Source organism: Copadichromis virginalis, linkage group LG7 (genome assembly GCF_057382275.1).
Source record: "Copadichromis virginalis isolate Kocher_CV1m ecotype Utaka linkage group LG7, C_Virginalis_male_GT1.1, whole genome shotgun sequence".
Lineage (NCBI taxonomy): Eukaryota > Metazoa > Chordata > Actinopteri > Cichliformes > Cichlidae > Copadichromis > Copadichromis virginalis.
In genome coordinates, this window is record NC_140624.1 from 22,177,554 (window position 1) to 22,200,012 (window position 22,459).

At 41.1% G+C, this 22,459-nt stretch overlaps 1 protein-coding gene across 1 annotated transcript in view; it reads left to right on the forward strand.

Annotated features, from left to right (window-relative positions):
• Positions 1-8,049: 8,049 nt before the first annotated feature.
• The window catches only part of map1ab (microtubule-associated protein 1Ab), a 103,585-nt gene continuing 89,175 nt past the window's right edge, over positions 8,050-22,459 (forward strand). Inside the window, exons 1-2 of the mRNA XM_085462499.1 lie at positions 8,050-8,329; positions 15,536-15,637. Coding sequence (XP_085318625.1) covers positions 8,065-8,329; positions 15,536-15,637 — 367 coding nt within the window. The 5' untranslated portion in view covers positions 8,050-8,064. The remainder of the gene's footprint in view (positions 8,330-15,535; positions 15,638-22,459) is intronic.

Here is a 22,459-nt window from a genome sequence, read left to right on the forward strand (position 1 = left end):
GCTGCAGGGATATCACATCGGATGCTTTAATCAGAGTTCTGAGGTGTTACCGGCATCCATCCATTTCTCAAATTGTTTACTGAGTTGTCCAACAGCAGCTGAGATAAGGTGAGAGGCAGGGTACACCTTGGAGAGGTCACCAGTCAATCACAGGACCATCACATAGAGGCAAATGACCACTCATGTTCACATTCATGCCTCAGAGCATGGCTGGGTATTGTCACAGATTTCTACAACCAATTCAGTTCTCTTTCACAATTTTATTCGACTCAATTCAATTTTAACTCAGCCAGAAATATTATAATTATGATCATTTATCTCGGAAATGTGCTGTAGAAAGAACCCTTTAAAGCTTGTAAATTAAATATATTAATTTTAAAATTAAGAACAGATCCTAAAGCAGTTACAATAATGCACTTTTTATTTAGCTTTTTATTTACTTCTGAGATTTGTGGTATTTCCACAGTATTTCAGCTCCATTTTGCACATCTTCCATATGCCTTTGCTTTTGTCCAGCTTTTCACTGGAGACAGTGAAGGCTTGGTGGCGCCTTCAGTGGAGTAGCCATGATGGTTCATGTGCAGCCAGGTTACTTCACTCCTGGGTGGCTACCTCTTTCATACTCGGAAAAATACTTTTATATTTAAAAATTGATTTCAGGAATTAATGAATCGATATAAGATTATTTAAATTAAAATCTTAATTAGCAAGCACATTTAACTAAATGCAACATACTGTAGACAACAGTGGTCTTTAATAGATCCCCCTCCTCGGTGGATGGAGAGGGAGACCTACGTGACCAGGTTGGGTCTGCAGTGATCCAGACAGTCTGTGGAGAGTCTGCGCTAAGACCATGACCGCTCTCCTTTGACCATCTGCCTGCCTGTCTGTGTGCTTTCTCCAGCCTCCATCTGGAGCTCAAAATAGCTGAAACTACTTTCCATCAAATAAAGCCATCGACAACGGGACCAGACAGCATGGCTGCCCGAGCAGACAGGCACTGTTAATGTTATTAAAGGTGGAGACAGAGATTCTCTTTATCAACGTCTGCAGCGCAAGGTGAAAGCTGCAGAAGGAAACAGTAATCCACTAAGAACTGCTGTGCACATCCTGCAGCTATTCCAGTGTACTCTCAATGAAAAGAGTCAATTCAGCCAAGGTAGAAAAAATATTTGCACAACTATTAAAATATATGTACTTACAGTTAACTAAAAGCACTTTTAAGGCTTCTTAATTGATATTTTTCACAACTTGTTTCACAACATTTGAGTCACATATAAATTCTGCCAGTTTTAAAAAGTTCTCTGGGGTTGAGGTTGATGTGTGTAGAATAAAAAAGTAATCAGCTGTGTCACAGAGATGCAGAGTTTCAGCATCAGTTTGACAACAATGGCTTTTAAACACAGTTTGTCCAAAAGATGGCGAGGTAGAGCCCTGCTATACGTTAGCTGCTTTAATCTTAACTGTGCATCAAAATGTTCTTCTCTGCTACTTCTCTGAAGTACTGACCAGATCAGAATATCGGATCCCCAAGTGAATAGCAGCAAGTCAGTGTCAATAAAATAATCGTCAATTTATTTAAAGAAAGACGCATTTCTCCTCCTCCTCCATCGGAGGAGAAAAACAAATACACCAAGAAATGCTTTCCAGTTTATAAAAAGAGCCAGCACTGTACATTCAGGTGAGTCAGCCTTGACATAATACAACTGCACATGGATTACATCATCTGCTAAAGTGTGGTGAGACAAAAGACTGTAGTTTTACCACTAGAGGGAAGCATGGCTGTGGTTAGGTGCTGTGTGGTTAGAAGTGCTGACTCACTGTCAGAGAGACTTGCAGCAAAAGCCTGTGGTGAGGTATCCACACAGGGTGGGATGCTACACACAGTTTATTTCTGCCTTTTTTGACTGGAGCTCCTGTAAAGTTACTGGATATTACAGACAGCTAACTGTAATATCCAGTAACCTTACCAAACATGATGAAGCGCAAGTGCTGCTTTTATTTTTAACACTGGCATCGAAAGATGCTTATTGAGCAAAAGCAAAAAAGATGTAAATGCATAAAAAGTCATATATGTTCAGTCCTTCACCACCAGCTCCTGCCATGTATTATGTTGTTTGTAGGTAGAGGGAGACAAAAGCCAGTAGTTGATGCAAACCTTCGTGTTATCCTCTCAGTGTGGTGCTGACAGTTTATGCTGAGATTCCCTCCACTACGCTCCAAAATGTGCCAAGCTCAAGGTCAACCAGGAAAAAGCTGAATGAGGATCATTTGTGTGAGCAGAAAGAAAGAAAGGAAGGAAGGAAGGAAGGAAGCCTATTTTAATGCTGTGTTCTTTTTGTGTTTTCATCAGTTTGTCCTCACTGTGTGCTAAAGACATTTAAAGTCTGAAGAAACTTGAATTTTCTGCAGATCATTTGAATAAGTCCTCTGCACTGCATCCATTCTACTAGACACCATCTGAATCCAGAGTTAAGACTGGGAGGCAGAATTAGTGCCTGACTGATGTTTAGAGCAGTCTGATCAAGCTTTACTTCTATAACTCTCACTTGCCTAGAGCCTAGAGTTTTGCTTTTAACCCCCCCCCTCCAAAAAAACAACCCCACGACAAAACAAAGAAAACAAACAAAAAAACAAAAAACAAACCTAATTGAACATTCATACAGTGTAAGAGGAGACATGTGGGCATAAACATGCTACACGTAAACCATCTGTGTAAGGTCCCCTTTGTGCCAGTTAAAAGCTCTGACCTGTTGGCACATGGATACATGACATTGGGGGTAACGTGTGCTTTCTGACACCAGGACTTGTGACTTGTGTGCTGCCAGTCTGGACCTTCATACTTCTCATGGATGCTCAATCTGACTGAAGTACGGGGAGCTGGAAGGCTGGGTCAGCATTTGGAGGCTTGGTTGAGCCACAGTGTTCTGCTGAGTCAGGCTACCATTGGAGGATGGTGTCGGGTGGGGAGAGGGTTATCCGGAGAAAATCTACAACAATGTTGTGAACGACACACTCGATGCTTTTGATATTGTATTAAACGTGTAACCGTTGTAAGTGCTGCATCCATAGATGGTATAAAAAGTGAAGACGGTCACATGACATCCACTGGTTAGTGAAGTCATGTTATGAAGTTCTGAGCTAAGTGTTTTTGGTGTTAGCATCTTGGCGTTTTGAAAGCATGGGGTAGCTGTAGCTCAGGAGGTAGAGCAGGTCACATTCTAATCAGAAGGTTGATCGTTCAATCCCTTTGAATGGGTGAATGAGGTAAGTTGTATAAAGCGCTTTGAGTGCTCAGATAGAGTAGAAAAGTGCTATATACAGAATCAGTCCATGAAAAGTGAGTGGTGGATGTGACTTTGACACTGAGGGCAAATACTTGTGATTGGCTGTCATTAGCTCATCTTACTTTACAAATATTTACAGAAATCGTCATTGTTGTTCATCTAAGACTTCCAGTACAACTCTGGGTCTAGGCCATGCCACCTACACAAATACTCTGCAGTGGTTAGATGTATAGGTGCAGGGTAGGAGGAGTACAAAGAAACCAACACAGTGCACTATTTCATAAAGCTGAGATCCTTCAACTTCTCAATCAAAATGCGGGGAATTTTCTGTCAGTCTGTTGTGGCAGACAGGACACTTTGCTCTGGTCTGATGAGCATTGAAGCTGGTGACACCAAAAGACTGAAAAAACTGATTGGGAGGGCTGGTTCTGTGATTGGCTGTAAAATGGAAACATTTGGAGCTGTGAACAAACTGTTATCCATCAGGGATAATCCTGACCCCCCCTCTTCACCACTTACTGGACAGGCAGTAGAGCACTTTCTCTAACAGACTGATGCCACAAAGACAGACATCTTTAATCTTTGATACTTGCTGTTACCTTCTACAATATGATTTACAGTCAGGGGAAGTAATTGTTTGATCCCCTGGTGACTGTAAAATTGCACACTTACAAATGTAGTGAAGTAGATTTTGGGGTAGGATTTTACATAATGTCCGCAAATGCAGCACTAACATCCACACCTTCCCAGCTGATAATTAGCAACCTTATAAGAAACAGCTGTGCTTCACAACCATGTGGAGGCACTTGGTAGTCTTTTCCCATCCAAGGTGGCTGAGAGCGTTAGGCAGCTAAGCACTGCAGATCTCAGGAAAGCTGCTCATTTCAGTATTGCCCTTTAGATAGTGGTCAGTGGGACTTTTGTGTTGTGTTTGTGTGTAGTAGAGTGGACCTTGACGACTGTTTCCCTCTTTTGTTACAGGATTGTGCCATACTGCTGCTGTATTGTTTAGTTTTATTCTGTTTTGTTGTCATCTTACAAACGTTTATGGAGTGGCCTCACCTGACTCCTAGTTTTATGGTCTTTTACTCCAAATTGTTTTATACACTTTAATCAATCTTTTATAAAGAACTGTAACTTAGGGTGTCTTTGTTTTATTCATCTTTTACTAATTTGTTCAACTAGTTATTGCTTTGTTTTGTTGCTTTAGTGGAGGTGCGGCCGCTTGTTGAGGGGCTAGGCACGTGAGGTGGAATCCCCTCCCCGATGCATGAGTGTACACACCGGGCATGGGTAGATTGAAATCTAAATGGTGCAATGTGAGTGACAGTGAGGTTTGCAGTGGAACTACACGGGTGAGTAATTGGTGGCACCCTTGGACGCTCCTCTCTGTAGGTTGCCTCCTCAACTGGTCTGTCTCCACCGTTTTGTTTAGTTATTTTATTGAGTTATTTTACTAGGGTAGCACTGTGGTAGCGAGCCTGTTTTAATCACTGTTTGTTAATAAAGTGTTTTAAATAAGAGTGTTGCAGTCTCAGCCCTGCTACCCTAAGAATTTCTCTGATCTTACAGTTCTATGCTTTTAGTTTTTCTTAATTTTGATTTGTAAAACTGATCTGCCTCACCTCTGCTGTTAATAACGAGCCTGTGGGCTTTGGTAGCTAGTGTAATATCTATATGGCTATAAAAATCTTTCCTGAGGTGTAACTCTCTTCCCGGGTTGCGTTGTCAACATTCCTTAGGCTACGTTCACACTGCAGGTGTTAATGCTCAATTCCGATTTTTTTTTGATCAAATCAGATTTTTTTTTTTTTTGTCTGCTTGTTCACACTACAAATAAATTGCGACAGCAAACGCGCTCTAGTGTGAACGCTCAAAGCGGCCCGCATGCGCAAAAGAACGTCACACACAACGTGCTCTGTTTAGACCCAGAGCAAACAATATTGTTTGACTGATGCCCTTAATATAAAGACTTCGGACTTTACGTTTCCCAATTTTTGCTTTAAGTTTTGTTATTTACATAATAATGTAGATGACCTAATAATGATCCTTATTGCTGTTTTAGAGGAGCGGTGCTTCAAAGGATAGTTGCAGATTTGTCAGAATCTGCAGATTATACAGAACAAATAAAATGTTCACGTTTGTTGTCTTCCCAACAGTTTCACTAACATCTACACTTATTGGCCAGGAAGCGTTTGCGATGTCTTCTCCGGCGCTGATAATTGGCGTCTGTCTTGTGTCAGTGACGTAAAAGACTGATTTAATGCGACATGACTGTTCAAACAGCAGTCGCTTTCTAAGACATCGGATATGTTTCGGATTCAGTAGCTACCACATACGAAAGTGACCCAGATGGGATTTGAAAATATCGGATTTGTGCCGTTCACACCGTCATACCATGATCGGATCCGGGTTGCATAGGGTCAAAACGTAAGCGAGTGCGACGTTTGTGACAACAGCTGTGTGCAGATCAACAATGGATAATATATCATTGTGGGAGAGAGTATGAGCGTGCAGCGTTTAAAGCGTGGAAGTACTGACCTTACTTTGAGTTTGATTCCATAAAAAGTGACACAAACATTAGCGTCCATCGTGCGTGGGAAGAAAACTTCTTTTTACAGCGAAAAAAACCCCTAAACTTCTAAGCAAGCACCAAGTGCGCTATGACGTAATGGGAAACTCAAACTCGCGGATTCTTCAACTGACCGCAGCACACCTGCACCAGGGTAAACCTCCGCCTACCCAACTCCTGCTTTACAGGTGAAAATAGAGCAAAAGGACCGCTGAGTCTTTGACTTTATTTTCTGCTGTGTTTTACTTGCATCTATTTGAAAGACTGAGTGTAAACACAAAAAAAATTAGTTTGTGCTGGAATGTGCAGAAAATAGGTTTAAATATTAAACAAATTTCTTCCAGTCAGAGAATGTTGCATATAAAATTTAATTAAATTTTTGCTTGATGCATAAAGATTAAAACTAATAACACAAGTTTTAAAAAGGGACTTTTCCATTTGATTACATTGTATGATGGTAGAATTGGGCTGAAAGATCTATCGCTTTATCACCTATTCAGGTTGTAAATAGTTTTTAAAAAGTAATTAAGTAATTAATTACTTTTGAAAATAAGTAATCAGAGTAGCAGGATTACTTTTTTGGGGAAGTAATCAGTAATTAGTTACTGATTACTTTTTCAAGTAACTTGACCAACACTGCATGTAACTGAGTGAAAATATGACTTGGTGGTGAAATCCTTTTTGGCAAGCACAGCAGTGAGATGTTTGGTCCACCAGGTTTGCACACATCTCATGAGGGATTTTGGCTCACTCCTATTTTTAGACACTTTAAATCCTTTAAGTTTCTTGGTAACTCGAAGCTTTGGTCATACTAAGTGTTTTGGAGGAAGGTTCAGAGGAGGTTGGAGATTGTTACCATCAGGGGCTCATCCGGTCAGGATGAGAATGAACAGTCAGCAATCACTTGCAGGGTTTTCATTTTATTGAATAATGAGCAATGGAAAGACACACATGGAATGCTATCTCTGAAAGGAAATAGTGAGATTTTAAGTAACTCAAAATAATACAGAAACTCACCTCAGCTGCTGCCCCATGTGGGAGTGAAGAAAGCATGAGCTGTAGGTGAGTGCAGTCCTTATATAACGAGTGGCAGGTGAGCACAATTAAGGGAAAGCACCACACCCAATCAAAGGTGAGGAAAAGAAACAAGGTGCATCCAGTGAAGTGAATGTGCTGAAAGGTGAACCTTTACAACACTAAGCATTTGTCTTCTCCAATCATTGCGGGTCTAGTTTATGCAAAATAACTCAATTTATACTTCTTCTCCCCCCACAGCACTTTCTCCCAAGCCTTCACTGAATCATTTAGCACTTACTGGTAGATTTAAGATGGACCTGTACTGCTGCTTGCTTGAACAGTGGGACCTTGCAGGTGCTTCAAGATTTTAAACCAATTTAGTGTAGTATATCTGTGATTAATTGATTGTAAACCGTATATCACATGGGCACACACCCAATCTGTGGGAGCCAGACTTCTGGTTGGATTGTAGGGGAAGGAATACTTATTTCACTCAGTGACACACAAATCAGTTAATACCTTATATTTAATGTGAATTTTTTTATTGATACTTTGTCTCCCTCTATTAAAATGAATCTAACATTGTAGACTGTTCCTTTCTTTGAGGGTGAGAAAATTCAGAATAATCATAATCATCATAATCATCAAATTATTATTTCCTTCACCGTAACTCTGTAGCAGAGAATCATCTGCTCTTTTTCATCTGCCGTTAGTTCAAGTTCATAGTTCAAGTTTGTGTATTATTGTAGGGTCTACCTTACAATACAAAGCGCCTTGAGGCGACTGTTGTTGTGATTTGGTGCTGTATAAATAAAATTAAATTGAGACTTGCAGAATTGATAAACATTACACTGACAGCAGCTCAGATTTGTTTTCTCCCCCCCCCCCCCCCCCCACATATCGCACCTTGAATATAATTTTATATGATTTATAAGTAAAACATCACAAATGTAACAAAACTAAAATAACGGATTGGATCCGGCTTGCTAAATGTATAAAACAGCACTTTCACGAAAGCGCTCTTATTTTGAAAGTTTAGGCGGAAATTTCTTTTGGATTTCTGGCCCGTTTGCTATCACCTGTCTTCACCTCCCTCCCCTTCCTCACCTCTCAGCGTCCTCCATCCTCATCCTCCACTCCCGCCCCCACCCTACCAGGCTCTTCCCCTCGTTCACACCGGTAGTTGTCATGGCGATGGAGTCAGCCCCGGCGTCGGCTCCGGGGGTTGTTGCCATGGAGATCCCCGTGCGAGGTGCGCTCCCGGTGGTGGAGGAAGACGAGGACTTCAGCGCGCCGCTGCCGGGGTGCGAGGGGCGATTAGGGCACCGCAGAGGCGCGGGGAGACGCCGGCGAGGGGTGCCGTTCAACCGGGGCAGCTACTACATGCTGCTAGTGATTGGGGAGATCGGCACCGAGCACCAGCTGGACACCGCCAGAGCGCAGATAGAGCGGGGTGAGTGACGGACGTCCATCCGCTTTATTACCCGTGTGTCTTCCGTGATTCAGTGTGCAGCAAACATGGAACAGCAACAGGAGAGACGTGTTTTGACGCAATGATGGGATAGTATCCATAGGCAGAAGCCGTTACTGCAGCATTGCACCATGGGACACTACGCATTTTCCTTACCCACAGAGTGTTGCTGTAAAAACTGCAGACTCATAAGAGGCAGAATGGAATTTAATAGTGCAGCAGTTTGGCCAAAATCTCTCTTGGAGCTCCAAATACTGCACTAAACACCTACAAACACTCACCATTTACCAGATAAAGAGACATAAATCAGCATGTCAGCAGATCACAATCTGCACAGGAAGTCTTTAGTTAAAAAGAAAAGAAAATAGTTTGTGTTTTCAGGCATCCGAGTGTGTTTTTGTGCTTGGAGTGTCACTATAGTGTTTTTGTTTTTTTTGTTTTTTTCCTTCTTTGTTGCAGTGATGTCAAGTCAAATCAGTAAACACACAAACTTTGTAGGCTTTGCCCAGCAACAAGAACACAACTGTTTCCCAGACACAATGAGGGAAGAGTTTTCAGTTTCCTGCTGGACTGATTATTTTGCCATCATTACTCGGGTGAATATCTCAGCGCTACTCTGAGTTGAAACCCTCCTCCTCTTCCTTCTCCTGTGGAACTGCAGCAGCTTGCAGTCGTTCTTGTCACTGAGGGCTGTCTGAAGTTTAGAGAGTAAATGCTTTGTTGTGTGAAAGATGTTTCAGGAGCACGCTTGTCAGCTATTTTCTGCGCCACCGTTGCCAATCTAAGCTGTTCCCGTTGCAACGCCATATCAACCCCTGTGCGTCCCGTCTGACCTCCTCTTGTGATCACAAGCTCAGTGTCACACCCACTCAGCTCATTACTGCTTGGGCACTACTACTGATTTTCCCAGGTCGGTGTTTTAAGCGTGACTCAAAGTAAAAGACCTGCTGTCGACTCACATTACACCTCAGCTGCAGGGTCCCCGTGTAGGCCTGCAACAAGTCACCCTTACTGCAGTGTTGTAATTTCATCAAAGCAAAAGGCCAGAATCTTCATTTTGCTAAAGCTGATGGTTCATTTCATTGCTGGTTAAATGGCCACATTTTGGTTAATCCTTTGGTTGACATGACGTGCCCCAAGTCTTTTGAAACAACAGGCTAATGCTTATACAAAAGGTCAGAATATAATGAGAAATTGGCATTGCAGTGCTGATCTTTATGAAGGCAGTTAACTTGAAAACCTCATCAGACAGGTTCTGATAATGAATTTGATGTGAAAACACTGAAAAATTAAAAATAATGACAGGTTCTTTTATATTCTTATTTTATTAGGTTAGTTTTGCAAGTGCATAGTACACTTGGCACCTTTCTAAAGAAAAATAAAAGTTAGGAACTGAAAAATGATTACATCCTTAACAGTTTTTTTTAAACTAACAATAACTAAAAAAGATCGAATGAAAATAATGAGATAAACAGATGATCATCTTAAAGGTACAGCCGGTTTATGTTTTTATGGTGATTTAATAGAAAAAGGACATACACTGACAAACATACATTGAGTAGTGTATGATTATGTCTTCCAACAAATTGATGTGTTTCAATGAACTTACATTGAACCCATTTAAAATACAGAGGAGTGGGTTTGCAGTTTGTAGAAATTCCCATGTGGAGGGAGAGTTCAATTCCTGTCTGCACCTTCAGAATTTAAGATATGAAGCATCATACCTGTTTTATCATCAAAGGAGTTCCCTTCATCAAAGAAGCAAAAATGCAAAGGGAGATAGATTTGCAGACAGGTGCCAAAACAAGAGCTGAGTAAACACCAACAACAGCAGGTTATAAACTAACAATATACCAACTAATGTTAGGTTTATTTGCCTCAAAAATCACATTTTCCCTCTGAGTTTGATTACATTCTCACAAACATATGAGTTACATTTTCTTCAAAGGTACTTTCACTTACACTGGCTAACAGCAGCTAACAGCAGCTAACAGCAGCTGCGCTTACTGACAGAAAAGTTCTCGATATCCTTAACAGCTCACCTCAGTATCGCTGTCATCAGTCAGAAGTGAGGTTCTTTGACTCCATACCTGGACTCTTTTCACAAAATTTTACAGCCTTTTCCAGAATGATGTGAACAGATGGGAATGCTTCTCATGCAGCATTGGCGGCTGAGGTAAACAGTCTTCCACCGATAGGGATCTCAGGGGATATGGATCTGGTCCAAACTATTGGAGAAAACACGCTGGCCAGCCATGATGGAAAAAAACTTGTTTTTATATATACAGTAACCACTGTAGTTAGGATTATTGGGAGGGGTAAGACAGCGAAATCAGTTGACTGAAATCTGAATGACTGAGATCTACATCTCCCTACTACTGACAAATGTCACATTTATGCCATTTTTTCCCCTGAGCACTTTGGTCATTTATGATTTATATTATCAGCAAACATGGTGCTCATGTAGCAAGTGACATTTGCGCTTTAAAACAAGGATGGGCAACATTTTTCCCGAGGATTATATTGATATAGATATAGATAAAGCATTTTTCTAAAACTCCATTAATGCAGCAGACACACTGGATTATTTTACTAATCAATTCAATTTTATTTATATAGCATCACATCAAAACAAGATCTTACAATAAAAAAGAGAAAACCCAGACAATCAGAAAACTACAAGAGTTGTCTGATTGTTGGGGTCACTTGGCAGGAGTGGCAAAGAAAAACTCCCTTTTAACAGGAAGAAACCTCCAACACAACCAGGCTCAGGGAGGGGCGGGGCCATCTGTCACCACCAGTTGGGGTTGAGGCTATTGACCAAATTCACCTTTTTACAGATTACAGGGTATCTGGCTCCTTCTGATGTTAAAAATGAAAAGATTGCTTAGATAAAACAATCCACTTAGTGTAAATGTCATATAAGCCTTTACAATCACCTAGATCTAACTCATTTCTTACGTGCACATTCTGTTATACATATAGACTAATGCATACACCTATATACTTAATCTACAGTTTGTTTCAGAGGGTCATGACAAGTGTAGTGCCTTTTTTTTTTTAAATCAACACTAGTACAGACTCATTACTGCCATTTACTGCAAGATTTATTAATATAATGTTTAGCGGGGGTGTTTAGTTAGGTATGATTGTGATGGTTATTGGCCCCCAGTCTGCCCATGGGTGCTTTGAAAGTTAACACTGAGGCTGGCTTTTAAAAAAAATTATATATCCTGTGATATTGAAGTATTAAGGCTTTCAGTAGTTCATGAAACAACTTGTATTTATTATTGAACACAAGCTGACCACTCGCTCAGCTTAATGATTATTACATCAGAATCAGTGCCCAACTTTTCTGTTTAAATCCTTTCATTTCTATAATTTCTTCTTCAAATGTGCTGCGAGCTGGAAAAAAACTGCAAGTTCATATTTTGGATTTGATTCATTTAGACACTATTGAAAAACTTTGCTATAAAGCCTACCTGTAGGCAGTCTGCAGCATTAAGCAGTTATAATCCTTTCTCCGTATCTCAAAGTGGGGAAAGAGGAAATATTCTACACATAGTGTAGTAAATGACTCATTCAAAAACTATATGTTGTTTTTATGCTATTATTAGCCTTTAACAACCTTCCCATTCTCCTGTCCTGCTGCAGCTCCAAACACTGTATTATAGGGACATTCCCAGAGTACACAGGGTGGTTGTTGGCCAGCTTTACTGGCCGTGCTCTGCTTAAGGTCTTATTCAGATGAACATGAATTTTTCATAAACCCACTACTGACTCTGCACATTGACAAGACTAAACCAAATGACTTTATTTTATATTTCACATTTCCTGCAGTGTGCTGAACTGTTTAATTCATAATTTTAGCCTCATTAAGGATATTTTAATGCCACTCATTAAACATGGGAATGAAAACTATGCCTTACTTGGAGAGGTTTCACAAGAAGACCTTACATACAGTAAGATTAGGAACTACAGGTACGATTAACTTACAATCCATGTGATGAAGAGCATTGTTCGTTTTTAAAAATAAGTAATTTATTTGAAATTAACGTGGACTGTCTGAGAGACTCACTTTGAGCAGATGCCGACAACCAGAAGTCAGAGGTTTTCTTCTGCATGTATAAAGTCAGTCCAACCAGGCTTCTCATTAGTTTAGGTGACTTATTTGAACTTGTGAATGGGTTCAGTTAACAAATTACTTTTTATAGATATGTAAATAAGTAAATATTTTTAAGGTTTTTAAATTAATGATTTATTTTATTGTTACAAAGATGTGGGGAAACCAAAACCCAAAAATATCAAATCTATTGTGATATACAAGCAGCAACTCTTCACACTGGAAGAGAGGGTGGAGTGCTGAGACGTTAGCTGGCAAACTGAGTGGTTTCGGTGCACAGATACACAAGTCAGTGCTAAGCAACAGATAATAATGTTGTAGAATTTCATTCTCCAGTGCTGAAGCACAAACTTCTCTTATTATTTTCAGTGTTATTATTGTTTGACAGATAATTCCATTAAAACAAACAAAATAGTAACACAAACGCGATCGAGACGCCCACTTCAGTGACTTCAATCAGCAAGGTGAGGCCTAACAGGCAATTTTCAGCCCCAGCTGCTCAGATATTAAATATAGGCTATTAGAAAGCTAAATTGGTCAGTTTACAGCAGATGGTTCTGAGACTGCATTCCTGCAAAAGCGTTTTCCTCTTTTGTTCTCCACATTGACAGTTTTACCTGCATGCAACCAAAAACCTGTTCAAACGTGGCTGATCAGTAAAATACAAACTAAAAGTGAACTACAAACTGAAGCCAAACCCAGAAAGCTTCCAGTACCAGAGATCGTATTCCTTGCCTACGTATTTTGCAGCGTCATATCCAGACATCTGTTTTTTGCACAGACACAAAGGAGGTTTCTTTAGAAACGCCTAAAAATGTACTCGACTGGAACTCCTCACGCCAGCATATGCAGAAACTGGTGAATCCTTTCTTGCCTATAAACAGCCATTAATGTGTGAGACTAATTACAGTGTTTGAAATGTTGACTCTATTAACTTGCTGACAGATGTCATCCTCTATGATGGGTCGATCAAAAATAAGAAGGCCTTTGTTATTATCATAATTTGCCCTGTCCTTTAGTCTTCTCTCGATGCCAACAGTTATGTTGTCATGGGGATTGTGATGAAAATGTAATATTGTGCCTCTAGAAGGTTATCATTTTTATGCATCTGGTAGTGCAAAGAAAGACAGAACAGTGAGAGTGATACAGCATCTCTGTGCACAGACTGCAGTCTGTAGTCATGGAACATTTTCTACTCTGTTAAGGGCATTTAAGCAGAGGGGTATGGATTTGGAAAAAAATTTAAATCTAATTTCTTGCTGTGAGTAAAGGAATCCAGAAGTGGGTGAGATGAGAGAGGCGTGTGCATTGGTTTCCGTCCTGCTGGATGAGATCTGACATAAGTTCCCTCTGAAGTTTGACGATGAGAGAGAGGGAGAGAGAGGGAGAGAGAGAGCTGCCCCGATTATCTGATAATAATGCAGTACCTGCTCAGTACCTTCTTGATATCTATTGTCTGTTGAAGCGTGCCTTTTTTTGTTATAAGCCATCAACACTCCATTTACACATATTAACAAGCTAACACATGGTTAGTAGCCAGATGCACTGGAGCCTTGTAATTCAAAGGACTGAAGAGTCAATAAGATTCAGTCTTGAACTTAACTGGATCAATCTCAGCAGGTTTTCTTCAAGGACCTCTCTGCCCATATGGGAAAAAAATGGACAAGCAGTACATGTACATGTTCAGTATACTGTTTTGTTTTGTGTTTTCTCATGGAAGTGGCCCCTTTTGGATTTTTGTGCTCTTACAAAGAAAGACTTACACATGCATTGCTGGAGTAATGGGATTTTTTTCTCTCTCTTTCTTTCCAAATATAGATTTAGTTTAGATTAGCCTACCCCTGACATGTTGCTACTATCACAAGCTATACTGTAGGAATGGGATTAGCCAGGTAATGGTGAGTGTTTGTCAGACACATAGCTGACAAACACAAAACTGCCCGAACAGTTTATTTTTTGACCTGTAAGACCAGAGAATACAGGAACTCCTGCTTACTCTTAAATGTCATAACAAAAGTTAGAAAGGGTTACAGAAGAAGACCAATTATTTGTCTTGTTGTACTCTCAGAATCTTTTAAAGATAGTTTACCATATTTTAAGTAGGCAGTCATAGCTAGTCAGCTTTGAAAGCCTAAATGAAAAGGTGTGATGAGATGCTCATTTCTCTGTTATGTTACCCCATCTTTTCAGAGGGCGTCTAAAGCTTGGCGATCGTGGGATTTTTCTTATTCTACTCAGTTTGGTCAGATATCCAACTCTAGGCAAAGTCCTGTGGCTTCCAATTACAATTAATAAGCCCACCGATGGTTTTACAAACACTCAGAGCTTTAAAGAAATCTAAGAACGGATTGGATTTCTGAATTATTTTCACCTTATGTGTAACTAATTTACAGTGTTCACCAGACAAATGAGGCAGATTAGCATACAACAGGGTGTAAACTGTTCAAAAGACCTTCATAAAATCACCAAAACCAAAATCAAGGCTAGACCCATCAATATTGAGCAGCTAGCTTCCACATCTACCTTTACCACACAGAACTGACCACTAGCCATGTGACATTAACTCGTCTGCCATTTTGGACATGTGACACAATGGCATTTTATTCACTTTTAGGGTAAAGTGAATAAGACCCTGTTCACACTCTCATAAAAATGTATTACATCCAATATAGTGGACAAGTTTCAAGCAATGTGTGCATGATGTCATGTCAGAAACCTTTAGCTGACTAAAAGTCATCACAGGCTGTAATACTGCTGTGGATATAATGTGCTTTCACTGGTTTTTAAGGTTAGTATTTCTGAAATGAGAAAAGCACGTGATGCTTTGAGTTTCTGGACATTTTGAACATATGAAGTGGTTTCAGGTCATTGACCTTCCCCAAAACCCAAACAGAATTCAGAAAGCGAGTTGAGGAAAGACAAGACACGACAGCAGCATCTGATAAAAGGTTACCTCAAGTACACAGATAAAAGAAAGGCTCAGAAAAGTTTGCTTAGTTTCACCAATGCCTGTGCTTCACTGCATCACGTTGTCCTTGAACAATCTTTGTCTTTCTTCCTGGCAGGAATTCGATCCTGGGACGTCGACCTCAAGTGCTGCGACCTTGATCAGCAGCTGCAGCTGTTTATAACTCGCCACTCTGCCCACTTCTCCTCCGAGGTCAGAGGTCAGTGTGATGTGGCTCTTTATGAGCCTGGAGATGACTTGACAGAAACCAGCAACGTATTCTGAATAACATTCTAAACAATGAAGCTTTTTTTATTATCTTGTATATTTTTGTATTATCGTGACGATGTAGCTCCAGTCTTTAAAGTCAACATTTAGCAAGAATTGAACTGAATGCAAGTAGATATAAAATACAGAATAAATCATTAGTGTTTTATCGACCTGTGTGATATTTTGTAGATGTGCTCAGTTTAATCAAGTGAAGATCTTTTTTGGTTTCTGTGTGTTTCTGGATGGATTTTAGGCTAGCAGTGACTGACAAAGTGGGACCTTCTTTGTTTATTTGTTCACCACTGAGCATTCTGTGTGTAGTAGAGCAGGGCGATAAGACCAAAAATATTTATCACGATATAGATTTGAAAATTTGCGATAACGATATAACTGACAATATAATTGACACTAGACAAAATACTTTACAACTCCACAATTTTATTAGTGCAAAAAACCCATCAATGCATTTTCACTTAAACAAGCAGCTGTTTTTTTGCATTAAAGTTATATAAAAATGTAACAGTGCAAATGCAAATTCCTTGCTGACAGTTTAACCAAAAGGCATTTCCAGTGGAAATTTCCCGACATATCCTCAGCATAACCATGTATAATATCCACAAAACTTAAAAAGAGGTTATAAACACACAATACGGTAATATTATGTTGAAGCACCGTACGTATCACTCCGCGAGGCTCCTGCCTAATATAGCCATAATGCTCCGACAATCCATCAAGCGGTGCGGGTTTGTAGCTTAGCAAAGTCATACTAAAACATTTGACGGATTTTCGAGCGCCGTGTACGACATAAAATCGTTTTGAGGTCAGTGAACACAACCAGAATTCATACATAAGGCACACAGGATTCTGTCGATTTTCAGAAAAATCAAAGGATTGATTTTAAGTGTGCCGTATTTTCCAAAAAACACGGTAATAACGACGGTCCACTAGCATGCTCTACCAAAAATTGTGCTTTGTTGTCTATCTGACGGACAAAACCAGTTCTACACCACTGAAGTTGCAGCATTTTTACAAACCAATTCTGGTTCATCCGTTTCATTCAACGACCCGCTTTCGCCCTTCGCCGCCGTGCCTTTTTCATGTGCGTATGTAAACAAAGGCACTGCGCATGCGCGTTTTACCCATATCCTATCGCGATATTTCATTTTCTTGCCGTTGCCCAACATTATACCGGTATTACCGTGAACGGTATGATATGGCCCAGCCCTAGTGTGTAGTTTTCAGTTTATGGATTTTTCTTTATCCGGTCAATAGATGCTATCATTCAAAGCTGCCAAACGCACCTAGATCATTAAAGGGGGTCTGTTATACTAACAACAACTCCATATTTTTATTCTTGGACTTTGCTAGAGTAACCTTGGACGATTCACATTTCAAAATAATGTTATTTATCTCACGCTGGGCCTGTCCGTCATCTTTGAAATTAGCTGTTTTAGCTCCATGCCCCCAGCAGACATGGAAAGCTTCATCCCAATCATCATAATCACAATGGGAAGACCTCATTATTTGTCAGTAAGTGGACAATAATTAAGTGTCCACTTACTGACAGTATACACTGAGAGTATACAGTGAGTGCAGTAAAAAAAAAAAAAAAGTAATTGCTACCCCTTATTAAATCTTTTTTTTAAATGCACTGAATTTCACACCCAGCGCTTATTATTGCCAGACCTGTTAAATCAAGAAATCACTTAAACAGAACCTGTGTGACAAAGTGAAGTAGGCTAAAAGATCTCAGAAAGCAACACATTGTGTCACGAACAGATGAGAAACAAGTCATTAGCATCTATCAGTCCTGAAAGGATTACAAGGCCATCTCTAAGGCTTTGGGACTCCTGTGAACCACAATGACAGCCATTATCCAAAGGCAACTTGGAACAGTGGTGAAACTTCCCAGGAGTGGGCTACGAAAACTATTTCAAGAGCGCACAGTCGGCTCATTAAGGAGCTCACTGGAATTGCTCAGGTGGTAGAGCAAGTCATCTACTAATCGGAAGGTTGGTGGTTTGATCTGACGAGACAAAAGTTGAACAGTTTGGATGGTTTGAGTCGCGTTATATCTGGTGTAAAACTAACACAGCATTTCATGAAAAGAGACCAACAGGTAGTGTGATGATGTGGGGCTGCTTTGCTGCTTCAGGACCTGGACCACTTGCCATAATTGATGGAAACATAAATTCTGCTCTTTACCAGAAAATCATGAAGTACAATCTACAACTCTCAGTTAATGCCCTGAAACTGAAGCACACTTGGGTTCTGCAGCAGGGCGATGATCTTAAACACACCAGCAAGTCTGCCTCCGAATCGCTAAAACCCCCCAAAAGGTTTTGGAGTTGCCTAGTTAAAGTCTGGACTTAAATCAGATTGAGATGGCATAGTTTTACCCTTAATGAATAAAGTCATCATTTCAAAATTGCATTTTATATTTTCTCAGGTTATCCTTGTCTAAAATTAAAAATAATGTGAAGCAATATAAGAATATGGTTCACAGCCCTCTGTGTAGCAAAAAAGGAAAAGAATAACAGGACCACTTTAATATTGCTTCAGATTTGTTGATAAAAAAATAAATTTAGGTTAAGGCTTATTTGAGGTTTAGTGACACTTACTTGAATTGGATGACTTTATTTGCCTGCCTAACCTATTTACTTAAGTATTTTTAATTACATTGATTATATTAATGCTGCTATCCCTGTATATATTGTACATACTATTGTTTGAGTACTTACGATTGTTTTTGGGGTTTTTTTGTACTTTTTATATTTTACATTTATATTTATTATTGAAACTTGCACCAAGGGAGTGGCACTCCAATTTCGTTGTACTCTGTACAATGACAATAAAGGCTATTCTAAAAAAATGATATGTTGAGATCTTTTGGTAAAAATTTACATCATTTCAGAGTTTTTACCTTACTGCTAACCATGATTAGTTCATTATTAGGATTTTAAATGATAACAAAGCACATCAAACTACTACTACTGTCACAGAAATCAATTTTTATTGTAATTATTTGAGCTATTGATCGTGTAGGCATTTAATTTATCTGCATTGCATCAAAGCTGTGCGGTGACTATAATCACCACAGCGACTCTGCAGAGAGCTGTGGACCTGTGGTGTTAGATGTATGTGTGCATGTGTTAGAGTGAGAGAGAGTGCTTGCTCACCCATCTATATAATGCAGCACTTTAGGCTCAGAGCCCAGGCTGAGCATGCAGTGGATGCTGAACTGGGAATTATTTCAATCATCTTCCAGGTAAGAGCCTGAAGGGATCAAACATATACAAATATGCAGAAGAAAGACCAGCAAAACTGCACAGGTGGCAAATGCTAAGCAGGAGCTGCAGTCAGCAGAAAGTGACACAGCGTTTTTCAAGACAACTGCTAAACAAAGAGAACACATTCAAAGGAAACACTGGAATTCCTGTGAAACAGTAAACATTACTGTCTTTCATACCATCTGTTATGCAGTCTGTCTTAAAGGGTTACTCTTCTAAGGAACGACTCCTCCACTCATTTGAATCGGTGTGATTCACCTTATTTTTGTGCTTAAAGCTGCTGTCAAAGGAGCTTGCAAAGAAAAGCGTCTGGACTTCTTTAAGTTACTTGAAGACGTTTCACCTTTCATCCGAGAAGCTTCTTCAGTTCTAAGGTCAAATGGTGGAGAGTCCCAGATATAAACCTAGTGGGAGAAACCCCCCACAGAGGGACAAAAGGACTCTCCACCATCAGCATCTAGGCAGGGAGGGGGAAGTAACAAAAGTGACCGGGTCAGAAAAAGGAGTCAGGGAGGCAAAACAGTTAAATAAAACAGTTTTATTGAAGTAATTCAACTAAAAGAGACGGACAAGCCGTTATCACCATAAAAGAAACAAACAAAACTCAGGCGTCGGTCAGTAAGGCAAAAAGTCAAAAGGAAAGCGCAGCTCACTAGCTGGAAACCACAATACACAGCTCACTAGCTGGAAACCACAATACACAGCTCACTAGCTGGAAACCACCGCAAACACTCAGCTCACTAGCTGTACCCACACAAAATGGCACTCTGGCCCAGAGCTCACCTTGCTCTGGGCTTAAATACCCTTAATTGCTGATGGGAATCAGCTGTACCGGTGGGAAAGGTGGCATCTCAGGCAGGAGGTAGTGGGACACGCCCACACAGGCACCCTCAGGAGAGAGAGGCCCTGCTAGGGCTGTAACACCCCCTCCCATAAATGCAAACCCATGGTTTGTCAAATCACAATAACCAAAAGTGAGTCCATAGCCGTGTCAGGACGAAATGCAGGCTTTCCACCTACCAAACCGCGTAGCAACGGTTAGGCATTGCCCGCGGAAGCTGCCAACCCCATCTCAATGGGTTCAAAATACTTACTGAGGGTGGCCGCAGACCCTCAAAACAATGTCTCATGTGATAGCCAGGGCTTTTTTGAGCCATCACATGTGGAGAACACAGCAGGTAGTCAGAAGACCTTACTGCAACAGGTTTCAGACGATTGCTCAGGTCACAGGTACAGGCATGTTTGTTAGTCAGGGGTGCAGGTCTGAGTGGTGGTGTTATACACGATCTGCCCACCTGCAGGTCATTTTGAGGAACTGGGACATTGTCAACCAGCAGCAGCTCAGGGTTAGTTGACCTCTCACACTGACTACATGACACTATTGAGCAATTATGCTCCAAGTGTAGCCTTTTACTAGGCCTGGCAACCTGGTCGGTTTGAGAACCACGACTAGCCTGCTTTGAGAAAAGCAGGCACTTTTTGCTTTGAGTCGGCTTTCCGTTTGAGTTTCAATTTCGAACAGTCAGCAATGAGGTGTCCAGGGTTGTGGCAGAAGAAACAAAGCTTTGTTTTGGGTCTCGAAACCACAACTTTTTCAGCCTTGTTAGCTGGCTCCCTCCTAGCTCTCCAAGATGTGTTACCGTGAGAAGGGATGTCACATTCCACCGCTTTTGTTTTATGAGTTAGGGTAAACCCATCCGCCAGTATGGCAGCCTGCTGTAGAGTGGAAACCCTTTGCTCACTTAAATAACAAGAAATAGACTCAGGAACCGAGTTTTTAAAATCCTCCACCAGCATAAGCTCACGTATGGACCCCACATCGTTAACCTGGCTTGCAGAACACCACCTATCAAAGAGCTTTGCCTTCTCCCTGGCAAAGTCACGGTAGGACTGGCCCTGTGCCAACTCCAAACCTCTAAAGTGCTGCCTATAGGCTTCAGGTATGAGTTCATGGGCTTGGAGGACAGCACTTTTAAGCTTTTCATAAACTAAGCAGTCCTCCATCGACAAAGCAGAACAAACCTCCTGAGCCTTACCTGTCAATTTACATAGCAACATCACGCACCACATGTCTTGAGGCCATTGCAGTGCAGTCGCTATGCGTTCAAATGCAATAAAGAAGCTATGAACACTGGACTCACAGAAAACTGGAACCAGGTGGATGTTATTGCTCATAAACGAGCCTCTGGACACCTGTTCACCAACAGATGTAGGCCCAGTGCTCGTCAGCTCCAGCTGATTCAACTGGAACGCCATTCCAGCCTGAAAAAAAAAAACCACCACACACACACCTGTGCCAATTCTCACAGGCTAGCCAACAATTAATGGTAACCGAACAACTTATTCTCCTTGACCAACTTACCTTCTGCCACACACACACACACACACACACACACACAACCCAGTTCCTAAGCACAACAAACTTTACCTACCTATCTTCTGGAGCGTGCTGGGCTCGAGGCAACTTTAAAGGCAGAACTTCAGCGACCGGAGCCCTGAATTGCCTACCCCCGACAGAGAATTAATCCCCACCCAGGATTACTCCAAAAACAATAAAGGCAAAATAACAAAAGAGTGCCCGAAGGAGGAACTTAAGCTCAGCTGGACACTCACCTACCTTAACTGGGAAGTTATGAATCTCTAAAAGGTGCCAAAGCGAGATAATCAAAAAAAACCAAATCCAACACAGAACTCCCTTTTCAATTATCCCGGACAAGCCCCCACTCATGTTACGACCCGGCTCAAAAGCCGCAACATAAAAAAAAAAGGAGACGAACAACAGAGTGTGGGTGAGAAGAGGTTTCATCCTAAAATGGAAAACCAGGTTGGCTAAAATGGCTGGTGCCACCAAGGCAAAGACTAGTGCACTGCCGGAAAGCTTGCCTCAGGTATGCTTTTATCCACACCTGACTAGGTGTGGCCAATTAGCACCAGCTGAAAACACTGAGACGATTAGAAGCTGCAGAGGGACGTAACAAGGAGATCAAAACTCCAGACATCCAGAGGCCCCCAGAACACAAGAGACCAAGGAAGACCAACAGAGGGGCAGCCGCGCCACTGTCCCAGTAAGAGCTGAGGAGAGTCCCAGATGAGGGCTCACTCAGCAGCCGCGGAGCAGAAGCCAGGGGGAGTTGCAGTGACGCGCCCGTGAGCTCCGCCGGCAGCCAGCTGTGCCTGAGTGACCGAGCCCCAGGCCGAGAGGCCGGGGACACCCCACCTCCGAAGTGGCCCGAGCGAGCCCCAGCACTTTTTTGGATATATTTATGTCAGTGTTACTTTGACACTGAATGCATCTTGAATGCAGTCATATTGTATTGAAAGAAGCAGTATTGATTTATGACTCTAACTGTCATTGATTTGAGAGACATTGTCCCCGTGGATGCATTGCTGAATCCTTTTGTGTGCACACTGGATGTTTGTAAGTTGTGTTTTCTTTGGAGATTGTCAGAATTTATCCACAAACCTTGCACCTGAACTAGCTT